At 35.3% G+C, this 12,144-nt stretch overlaps 1 protein-coding gene and 1 long non-coding RNA gene across 3 annotated transcripts in view; one reads left to right on the top strand and one right to left on the bottom strand.

The window, feature by feature from the left end:
• The window catches only part of LOC132013803 (uncharacterized), a 113,562-nt gene extending 108,094 nt beyond the window's left edge, over positions 1 to 5,468 (bottom strand). The window contains exon 1 of one of the 2 annotated variants that reach the window (XR_009403108.1): positions 5,379 to 5,468. This is a non-coding gene — a long non-coding RNA (uncharacterized LOC132013803). The remainder of the gene's footprint in view (positions 1 to 5,378) is intronic. The other variant, XR_009403107.1, reaches the window with a different exon arrangement.
• Positions 1 to 6,865, top strand: part of SCN9A (sodium voltage-gated channel alpha subunit 9) — a 168,541-nt gene extending 161,676 nt beyond the window's left edge. The window contains exons 26-27 of the mRNA XM_059394112.1: positions 1,965 to 2,235; positions 5,333 to 6,865. Of these exons, the coding sequence (XP_059250095.1) occupies positions 1,965 to 2,235; positions 5,333 to 6,525 (1,464 nt within the window). The 3' untranslated portion in view covers positions 6,526 to 6,865. The remainder of the gene's footprint in view (positions 1 to 1,964; positions 2,236 to 5,332) is intronic.
• Positions 6,866 to 12,144: the final 5,279 nt, after the last annotated feature.

Genomic DNA, 12,144 nt, shown 5'->3' with positions numbered 1-12,144 from the left:
ATATAAATTTTCAAATTATTTTAATTCATCTTTAATATATAATTTGTTCTTAAACATGAATGTGAATATTTGAACAAAAGTCCTTATAAAACTAAATATATGTATCTTGAACATTACCATAGATCTTATTCTTATTTTTAATTTTTCTGTGAAAATGAAAAGTAATTACATATGGTTTTACTTCTCTATTAGCTACACAGCTTACTATGAGTACAATGGCCTGTAGAAGATACAAATAAAATTTACTTTTGATTGAAATGTATTTATCTAAATGATGATTTGGGAGCACCTGGGTAGCTCACTGGGTTAAGCCTCTGCCCTCAGCTTGGGTCATGTTCTCAAGGTCCTGGGATCAAGCCCCGCATTGAGCTCTCTGCTTGGCGGGAAGCCTGCTTCCCCTCTCTCTCTGCCTGCCTCTATGCCTACTTGTGATCTCTCTCTCTCTCTCTCTGTCAAATAAATAAATAAAATCTTTTTAAAAATTTTTTTTTAAAAACTGAGGATTTTATGATGTAATGATTGCTACCTAGCAGTAGGGTAAACTAATGTGCAGATTTTTTATTGTGACAAACAGCAAGAGAAGCAGTCGGACTGATCATAAAACTAAACATTTTTCCTACTGTGTGGTTCAAGACCAGAACAGGCTCAGATGGAAATATTGAGTCTTGGCAGTAAAATGATAGTTTGTATTCCTCTAACATCACGAGGGGGATGTTTAAACACATTATATGCATTTCAATTTATATTCAACATGACATACCTTACCAGAGAGTCATGGCTGAAGACTAAGCCAGTTAATGCCCAGCTGGCTACATGAGGATCACCTGGCTTTTTTTTTTTTTTTTTTAAGATTTTATTCATTTATTTGAGAGAGAGACAGTGAGAGAGAGCATGAGAGGTGAGAAGGTCAGAGGGAGAAGCAGACTCCCCACAGAGCTGGAAGCCTGATGCAGGACTTGATCCTGGGACTCCAGGATCATGACCCGAGCCGAAGGCAGTTGCTGAACCAACTGAGCCACCCAGGCACCCCTCACCTGGCATGTTTTAAATGGTCTCATCCAGATCTACTGAATTATAATCTGTGGATTTGAAGCCCTGGTATTTAATTTGGTAAAATATCTTAAACCTTTCCTATGCAATTGTTAAAAGGATTTTGAAAAAGCTTGTGTTTCCTGGAAAGCATAATACTAGCAATGAGATTAAATGGAAGAGTGATCTATATAAGTATGGATATGTGTGGAAATATGCATTCTGTACATGAAAGAGATAGGAAATTATAAGTCTCATACCATGACAGTCATAATAGTGCAAGATCATATAACACATTAGCTAAAATAATATGACAAAGTAGAAATTTAGAAACCTGTTATTTTATTGAAAATTCCAGGTGGAGGAGTTGAGGTTTTCTTAGTAAAAAATACCTGTGACTGTGGCAACTCATGTATAATATACTAGGGTGGGTGCATTTAAAAGCAAATGCTAGGGGTGCCTGGGTGGCTCAGTGGGTTAAGCTGCTGCCTTCGGCTCAGGTCATGATCTCAGGGTCCTGGGATCGAGCCCCGCATCGGGCTCTCTGCTCAGCAGGGAGCCTGCTTCCTCCTCTCTCTCTCTCTGCCTGCCTTTCTACCTACTTGTGATCTCTGTCTGTCGGATAAATAAATAAAATATTAAAAAAATAATAAAATAAAAATAAAAGCAAATGCTAGCATACACAACCAACTGAAATCTGGTGGGTCTGATATGTACCAGAATTCAACAACAACAACAAAAAGTTTTCATGTGCTTTGAGTTAGATTTAACTCACTAATAATGTTTCTTCTAAAAATCAAGAATCTATAACCAAGTATAATTTATGCAACTTTTAAAGATATACCTTTCTAAAATACTTTTTACTAATGTAATGATTAATGTATAATCATTGCAAGACCTACTCTACATTACATATTATTCTTGTTTCTTTACAGAACAAATTCCAAGGATGTATATTTGATCTAGTAACAAACCAAGCTTTTGATATCACCATCATGGTTCTTATCTGCCTCAACATGGTGACCATGATGGTAGAAAAAGAGGGACAAAGTAAATACATGACTGATGTTTTATATTGGATAAATGTGGTTTTTATTATCCTTTTCACTGGAGAATGTGTGCTGAAACTGATCTCCCTCAGACACTACTACTTCACTATAGGATGGAACATTTTTGACTTTGTGGTTGTGATTCTCTCCATTGTAGGTAAGAGGATTTTGAATTAAACTAAACTTCACATTTCTCAGAGAAGCTTCTGAATTCTTGAATATAAATTTACTTTTGAGTACATACGTAAAATGAAAGAATGAAGGAGCCTTAAAAGACAAAACTAAATAAAACAAAGACCTCTGTGTCAGGATTACTGGGTTCATACTCCAGGTCTCAAGGCCAAAACTCTTCTGTTTGTTAGAAGCATGTAATATTCCTTGATAGTTGATTTCCAAGATTATCCTCACAGAAACAGCAAATTGTGTCTATATAGGTAAGTAGTAGAAATACCTATATGTATGTAGGAAGACCAATGGAGAATCTGAAATCACCTCAAGTTTTAGCACATCATGAGAACTGTCCCTTGATTAATGATCACTAATAACCAGAATATCTCTCTTTGTGAAAACTCTTTCTGAATTCAAAATGAAGGTAAGATCTCAAGAAATGGCATTTTTCATTTCTTATGGCCTCATTACTTGAAAAGTCTATAAAATAGAATAATTTCTCAACCAACCCCAGTCATGGCCATGAAACACAGTACATGATCTTATAATTCTTCACCTTTCATTACCATAGCTGTTTTTCTGTCCTCTTGTTTTCTCAATATCTGCACATGCTTTGCCCAATATTTTAGGGTTGCATTTATTTTTAGAGTTGCAAATTTTAGACAGAAAGAGATTGTGGAGAGTGTTTAATACACATTCAGCTTACAGATGATGGAACAGGCAGACCCAGAAAGGTTAAAGGTCACATAACCTAATATCTCAATATTGAGTACCATGTCACTTAAAAGACACATTCAAAATCAATTTTTGAAAAAAAGAGTATTAATAAAATATTAAGATATCAGAAAACAAATTAAAATTTAAGTAGGAGGGTACCTGGGTGACTCAGTCATTAAGCGTCTGCCTTTGTCTCGGGTCACAACCCCAGGGTTCTAGGACTGAACCCCACATTGGGCTCCCTGCGTGGCAGGAAGCCTGCTTCTCTCTCTCCCAGTCCCCCTGCTTGTGTTCCTATTCTCACTGCCGCCTCTCTGTCAAATAAATAAATAAAATCTTTAAAAAATAAATAAAATTTAGGTAGGAATCTCAGAGTAATAAGCAAAATAGTGGAAACTATTTGGAAATCATCAAGTTGGGAAGAAAAAAAAGAGTGTTCCTCTATGACCTCTATTTTTAATAGTGTTGGCTGATGCAATTAGATATGAAAACAGAGGGGTACATGGAGCAAATGATCTTCATCTTCAGATCATATTATGGCATTCTTTAAAAATGAAAGAGAATCAACCAAAAAAAAATGGATTCAATTAGAATTCAGAAAGTACAAACTTTAACCACATGTATTGATATTCATAAATGTTTATATGTGCACAAAAAATTTAGAAAGTATACCTAAAGAAAAATTTCACTTGCATTTACAATAAAAATAAAGTAAAATATCCAGCAACAACTTTAATAAATGCGTAAGACTTCTTTGAGGAAAGCTAACAGGCATAAAATAAGCCTTAAATAATTGAAAGGTTTTTATTATACTTGGTTAAGAAGGCTATCGTGATAATCATGACCCTTTTTGAAATAAATTAATTTGTAGATGCAGTGTTATCTCAGTGAGAATATCAGTAAGTCTTTTTGACTGGTGGAAATAATATATTGGCAATGTAAGTCTGAATGATTCTAAAATGTATCTGGAAGAAAAAGTAATAAGGGGTTACTTATATTGCTAGATACTTAGACCACTATAACATTGATGAAGTAAAACAGTGTTTTAAAAAGCTCAGTAGATTCACATAGATAATTCAAAATTTAACTTCACTATATAGGTATTACTAATTTACTCAGTAGGAAGATCACATGAATCAAAAATTAAAGTGTAAAAAAAAAGGATTCAAGAAGAAATAGATTTAGGACAATGGACCTGGACAGTCTTTCCTATTTATGACACAAATTTGAGTCTATGAAAAAAGAAATAACAAGATTATATAAAAATCCAAATATTCTATGGGAAAATCTCACTACAACCTCTCCCCAAGCAAAAAGATAGAAAGACAAAACAAAGGGAAAAGTTGTATGTAACATGTAAGACCAGCAAAGGATAAGCACTTTCAGTGGAGAAATAGTCCTCCGAAATCAGTAAGAAAACAGTAAATCTCTCAATAGAAAAATGGGCAAAGGACTTGACATGGCCGAAAAGAGAAAGTTGAAAATAGCTAACAAACACACAAAGTGTCCAACTAGCAAGAAAAATTGTGGATTTTTTTCCAACAAAAAAATTTATAAAGAGATGTTTTGAAACATCATAAACATTTTCTGGTAAAAATTATAAAGAACCACAATACTGGATGAGTATGTGGAACCATGTGAGCATTTTCATACGTCTCTATGAAGAACTGCACAGACTTTCTCGAGACAGGTTTGGTGAGATATAAGAAAACTTTGAATACACTTATCTTTTATTAATATATTATCAAATGATGCTTAGGTAACTAGAAAAAAATATACCTACCTGAATACTTTTCTCAGCCAAAAAAAATTGAAAACAACATAAAATCTTCAGTATACAGTTATTTGGACAGAACATTATGAAACTATAATTACTTTGTTACCATTTGACTGGAAATGTTTCCATGACATGATGAAGTGACTCAAATAGATCATAAAAAATGCCCAGGTAACATAATTACATTCATGGGGCAATGTTTGCCTGGGCTTGCACAGAAAAGTGTCTAAAGTGATAACAAAGTAGTAACTATAAAAAGGTAGTTACTATAATTGATAGTATTTCAGGTGATTTAGATTTCCCTTTAAGCATTTTACTGTATTGCTTGAATTTTCTGCATGAGTAGGTATCACCCATATAATCAAAAATTATTATGGAGGGGGGGGAAACAATGTCCACAAACTTAGTAAAGGGAGAGAAGATGTCACAGTGATAATATCAATCATTTTCCTTTGGGATCGCTCAGTCTGTTGATTGTTATGAAACTGCTTTCAATATAAAATGATAGCCCTGAAACTGTGAGAGAGAAGATGGCAGATAACATTACCTAAAAGTCATGATTTTTCTGTACCATCCCCTCCCTCCTCACCAGGTATGTTTCTGGCTGAGCTCATAGAAAAATACTTTGTGTCCCCTACCCTGTTCCGAGTGATCCGGCTCGCCAGGATTGGACGAATCTTGCGTCTGATCAAAGGGGCCAAGGGGATCCGCACGCTGCTCTTTGCTCTGATGATGTCCCTTCCTGCCTTGTTTAACATCGGCCTCCTGCTCTTCCTGGTCATGTTCATCTACGCCATCTTTGGAATGTCCAACTTTGCCTATGTTAAAAAGGAAGCTGGAATCAATGACATGTTCAACTTTGAGACCTTTGGCAACAGCATGATCTGCCTGTTCCAAATTACCACCTCTGCTGGCTGGGACGGATTGCTGGCACCTATTCTCAACAGTGCACCCCCTGACTGTGATCCAAAGAAAGTTCATCCCGGAAGTTCAGTTGAAGGAGACTGTGGGAACCCATCTGTTGGGATATTTTATTTTGTGAGTTACATCATCATATCATTTCTGGTTGTGGTGAACATGTACATCGCGGTCATCCTGGAGAACTTCAGTGTTGCTACTGAGGAAAGTACTGAACCCCTGAGTGAGGATGACTTCGAGATGTTCTATGAGGTTTGGGAGAAGTTTGATCCCGATGCCACCCAGTTTATAGAGTATAGCAAGCTCTCTGATTTTGCAGCTGCCCTGGATCCTCCTCTTCTCATAGCCAAACCAAACAAAGTCCAGCTCATCGCCATGGACCTGCCCATGGTCAGTGGGGACCGGATCCATTGCCTCGACATTTTATTTGCCTTTACAAAGCGTGTTTTGGGTGAAAGCGGAGAGATGGACTCTCTACGTTCACAGATGGAGGAAAGATTCATGTCAGCAAATCCTTCTAAAGTGTCCTACGAACCCATAACAACTACACTAAAACGAAAACAAGAGGATGTGTCTGCTACTGTCATTCAGCGTGCTTACAGACGTTACCGCTTACGGCAAAATGTCAAAAATATATCAAGTATATACATAAAAGATGGAGACCGAGATGATGGTTTGCCCAGTAAAGAAGATATGGTGTTTGACAACACTAATGAGAACTCAAGTCCAGAAAAGACAGATGCAACCCCATCCACTGTCTCTCCACCTTCATATGACAGTGTAACAAAGCCAGAAAAAGAGAAATATGAAACGGACAAAGCAGAAAAGGAAGACAAAGGGAAAGATGGCAAGGAAAGCAAAAAGTAAAGCTTTGTTTTTGATATATTGTTTACAGCCTCTGAAGGTGATATATTTGTGTTAATAAGACTCTTTTAAGGAAGTCTATGCCAAAACTTTTTATTGAAATATTCTGAGAGTCAGTGCGGTTGACTAGCTCTGATTCCCTAAAATAGGTGAACAGGATTAGCAGATGGCTGCATTTGCACTGGTAAATGATTATGTAAGAATTGTGAGAGTCCTCTGCGGGGATTCTCGATTACAGCAAACAAAGCTGGTTTAATTTTATTTGCTTTTAATAAATCAGAAGACCATGTGGATAATGTTCACCTCTGCCTTGTCATCTCTTCACAGGATTGTAAACCCTCCTGTTTCCCATGCAAATGCAAACATACACGCATCTATCATTTGGATATCTGTAAAAGTGTTTTACCTTGGCTTTGCAAATCAAATGTCCTGATAGAAGGAATGGCCATTAGTAACAAGTAACACATCTGTTATTAGGGAGCAAGACTCTTTTCCTTGTACAGAGGTCATTGTCTGTTTTTGAGGTGCTTACATTTATTCCGTACTGCATCAGAACCAATTTTTATGTGCCTATACAATGCCATGGGATTAAAAACATGTAGGCTCTTCATTTCGACAAATTATTTTTCATTCATCTTGACTCATAGACCAGCCAGGATAAGCTTACCTTTTAGAGTATTGTGCTTCATAGCCGGCCTTTTAAAATATATTTCTTAGTTCATACGATAACCATACAACGTGAAAAATTATTTTAAGTACATATCACATTCCTCAAAAGAAGAAAAAAAACTGAAGTTGCTTAAGAAAAGAAGGAATGGAAGAAAGCTTTATTCACTTTTATTTATACAGTCTAACACGTTACACTGCTGCACCTTAAACACCAGTAATGACCCAACTCTTCATCTGTTTGGTCACAAATTTCTGCTTTCTCGGGCAGTATTGTCTAATCATTCATTCTTTAGCACAAAGCGAAGTTAATATTTTCCTTCAGTGAAGTGCTTCCTGACGTGCAGCTATCTATTTGATACTGTGGTTCATGTTTGAGCAGCTAATGGCTTAAGCAAAGCCTGGACTGCCTCGCCTGCTTGCCACCCTTGATGTGTGTGGTAAACTCTCCAGTTGCGATACATGTCAGCCTTTCAGCAGAGAGCCATGTTTAGTATGAGTGAAAGGTCATCCAACCGGGATTCTTGCCACCCTGCTTTCTTGCCTCTAAGGTACTATCCTAATTGTGCTATTAGTCCTTTTGGACCTTTCTCTTTCGTCTATAAAAATAAAGACAATGTCACTTTCTTCTTAAATTTCTAAAACTCGGAGGCATAGTTGATATCAATCAATAGGGTACCCTGAGCTGATAGTTTACCAAGCACACACTCATTTTCTTTTAGGGGCTGTCCACCTACCAAGGATTATAAATCTAGTTTTAAAAAGTCCTCGTTGATGATGGCTTGAAAAGAAATGGCCATGACGCATTTTTTCATGAGTTTATTTCAGGAATATGAGCTCTTTCTTCTATCAAGTTACTTATGCATAGGCAAAAATTGAGTTACATAAGTAGAGAGTAATTTTATTTAGAAGATTTTGTAGGAGTTTTCAAGGAAAGTATATATATTATTCATTTGCTTTTCTAAATTAAAAAAGAACATAAATTATATTTCTATAATAAATACATAGTTTTTGTTATTCTGGCCAGTTAAAAATAAAGGAGATTTAAAAATACCTACAGAAATGAAGAGTATGGGTAGAGAATGACAGGCAGAAAGAGGGATGGACTAAGAAACACAGATATGAGATAAACAGACAAAACCAGAGACATATCCACGGAACTTTGTATCTGCAAAGTTTTTTAATTGTGACATATTTTACAACATCTGTGAGGGAGATGGTCACTTCTAGACATTTGTCTTAAGATACATATGAAATTAAATCTAGGGCCAAAGATTCTTTGCACCTACACTCAATTATTCACCTTAGGTTATTTGAGCCTCTTTTTTTATTTAATAAAAAAGATACCATGCAGTGTTTTCCTAGGCTATGTAGAGCATTGCATTGCATACCTGCTAAGCCTGTTGAAAATAGGTTTTGACAATTAGGGAACCATTCAAAATATATTACTTTTGTAATATTTTTAATACATTAAATTAAGAAATTAATATCACCTTAGATTTAAATTCAGTCTATCCTCATTATTTTAAACCCATATAAATATAACTGCATTTTGCATATTTATATATTATGAAAAGATGTATGATGGACAGGTTTATGTGTGATTTACTAGTAACATTTTTACATTACCTCCTTTTTATGTAAAATAAAAAATACTGGCAACTGGTTCCTCAACAGTTTCTTCTTACCATTTCAAAAAAAAAATTTTTACAAATTTGCTCTCTTCTCCTATTTCATGCCGAACCAGTTTCATGCTGAACAATACTTTTTTTTAATATAACATAGTTAGGTTTTGTATATATATGTTTTCCCAGGAAGGTCTAGTTGTGACTTTTTATCAATTAAAAACAATATATGGAATTGAGAGCTTATTTAGTACTGTGTAAGCTTGAAGTAAAATTAGACTTTGCTTTTCATGTAGGTCACTGTTTGGTACAGATAATGAGATGCCTCCAGAAGGCACTGTCATGCTAATATTTAAGTTATATAATCCTTGGATTCATTTCACCTAATGATCTAGAATGGCAGTTACAGTGTAAATTTTAAGTTAGAATAAAATGGAAGCAAACACAAATGGAAGCAAAGATCTGGACACACATAAATGCATACATGTAATTTGGAGAAAAGTGGGAGAATCTCATTTTGCTTTTTTGACTGTTACATAGTTTGCAAAAGACATTAAGTGACTTGTGGGCTGTTTCTAAATGCTGATTGTTGAAAACCTCAACCCAAAATGTTCAGCATGATTTTATAGATTTTTGATAGCTTTATTAAAAAGATTTAAGATAAAATGCACATGTAAATAAAGCAGTTTTAAATAGCAATTTTGGAGAAATGTTACCGGAAGTAATGAAAGGAAGGCCAGCTAAATTAGAATGGCCAAGTTATCGGCCTGGGTTTAGGACCTATGTATAGAGACTACACATTTTTTTATGTATCTGTGGTTATGATGTAATATTCTTGAAGAAAAGAATCAAGAACTGCTTTATAAAAATAAATGAATAGCCATGCATATAGTAATGCTGTTTACATAGAACTCTGTACAATTTTCTTACATCTGTGAATGCTCAGAATGTTTGAATTTGTCATAAATTATATTGTAGTTATACTGGAGATGTACACATTGTAATAGAATGTAAAAATAAAAATCAGTAACAAAATGAAGTCATGTTTGCATGTATTTTGTTTCTGTGTGAATAACCTTTAAGGAAGTAAGTTCAGTACAGACCTAAATAAGTTGAAGCTACTAGTAGCTTTTTTCCTTTAAATGGAAAGACAGTTTCAATGTCCTCCATAGGAAGTCTTCCAGGATAAGAAATATGGGGACAAAGACTATGGAGTTCTAATACAATTCACTGACATCCACAACAGAGTTTGTGCAGAAGGCAAAAATTGAGACAAGAAGTGAAGTTAGGAAAACATTTAGCCACACAATGACAGTATGTATCTTTTTCATACAATAGCATATTGTGTCATTGAGAGAGGGTTTAACACGCATCATGGCCAAGGGTTTGGGTTCCAGACCCAGAACTGTGTTTGGATCCCAGTTAAGCTATGACTCTCTGAGTTTCCTGAATATATTATTTAACCCATGTGTGACTCAGCGTTTGCATCTATAAAATGAGGGTAACTGTACTACTTCACTATTTATAGTCCTAGAATAGAATGAGAAAATCCACATGATGCAATCAGAGCAATGTCTGACCAATACAAAATTAATAGTTCACGTTAGTAATAGTGGTTAGTGTGGCAACCATTTTGTCACTAAACATGTAAGAGGCCAGGCTGCACCGATGCTCATAGGAGCACAATGCATTCTTCATAAACATTAAATGATGACAATATTTCCTCTATTTTTCATGACTTTGTGTAAATATGGTACCTGAAAGAGTCTTACACATCTTACTGGTGCATAAAAAATATTTAGTGATGTGACATATACCCAAAAATATTTCAAAATTGAGCTATTTTTGAGATCTGTGCATTCAAACAATGTGCTAAAATGAGGAAACATACATATTTGCAAAGGTTTGGCTTATTGCAAGAAATTAAAAATCTAAGCCTCTATTTTGTCATAGCTGTAAGCATCCAGTCCTGCTTTTGATTTTTAAATAAGATATGCCAAGAATAATTGCTTCTGTGCTCAGCCATTATTCCAACCTTGTGTGCTATTATAATGGCATGTAAAAAGATATAAAATCTTCCTAGGGACCTCTGTACCTGCAGTTGTGATAATCACTGCAAAATAAAATTATTGTCCCTGCACGACACCATCGTTCATCTTAACATAACTGATTGGCAATCACATGAAGTCCCTACAACAAAAGAATAAACTTCTTCCTTGCCGTAGATAACACTATGCCATAACCCAAGCAAAATGGGCTGCAGGGTACATGGTAATCACTCTTCAGGGAGGGGAGGATTGCATAGTGGCCAGACCTTTGCTGCAACAGTATCTGATGGACACAGGAAGAGAAACATGAATAATTGATAACTCTAAACAAGCAGTAGAGCACACATGCTACTCTCTACTCCCTACTATTCCGAGTAGTGTAATTAGATAGGTACATTAACGATTGATCTAAGAAAAAAGCCAATTTTAAGAGATTCAGGAAGGGATGTTTAATGTTTAATCATGTGTTTTTAGCTTGAATCTCACTTAAAATATTTTTCAAAAACAACTGAAATGCAACAAAGGAGTAGATAAAACAATGGAGAGAGGGATATAGGAAAGATTTAGGTTTTGGGAACAATTTTAAAACCTAGCTGAACTGAGCAAAAATTATTCTCATTCCAGATGTGATATTTGCTGTTATGTTCTATTTTGGGTCTTATTTCATAAAGGACAAAACATCCTCCATTTAGTTAACTTCTACTAGCAACAGCTTGGAATGTCTTTACGAGCTAGTCAGAATAATGAAAGCAAAGACCAGTCATATTACTGAGTGAAAGAAGTGAATCCGAAGAGGCTATGTACTATATGAACAAGCAGGTGGCTCCCGTGGGAATATTTCAATGCAGTCAGAACACACTGAGATTTCATAATCACTGGGAATTTTAAATAGAGTTGATTTTAATGACATTAGACCCCTAGCAAAGTTGAAATGAGCTCTACCAAAGAAAACATTTTTTTTTTTTTTTTTAATGTATTGAGGTGGGGAAAATAAGCAGTTCAAAGACAAGGTCTGAGAAAGACCACTGATAAATTGAGAGTATGGGTAAGCAGAGTTTTCCAACCTTCCCAACAAGTCTCACAGATCTACTTTGGGTCTTTCTGCAGAGTTTTAGAGCTGTGACCCCTTCACTTCCTTCTCAGCCTAAGGCAATAAAACCATGAATTCAAAACTTTTCTGATTCTTGGTTAAACTCTAGAAAGTCAAACATAGCAAAGTTTAGTGTTCAAAGCGAAGGAAACATCATATAGGAGTATGTTATTCATTATTTAATATTTACTGA

This window comes from Mustela nigripes, chromosome 3, assembly GCF_022355385.1.
Source record: "Mustela nigripes isolate SB6536 chromosome 3, MUSNIG.SB6536, whole genome shotgun sequence".
NCBI classification, from domain to species: domain Eukaryota; kingdom Metazoa; phylum Chordata; class Mammalia; order Carnivora; family Mustelidae; genus Mustela; species Mustela nigripes.
Note: the sequence above shows the minus strand (reverse complement) of the source record. Positions and strands in the feature narration are given on the sequence as shown.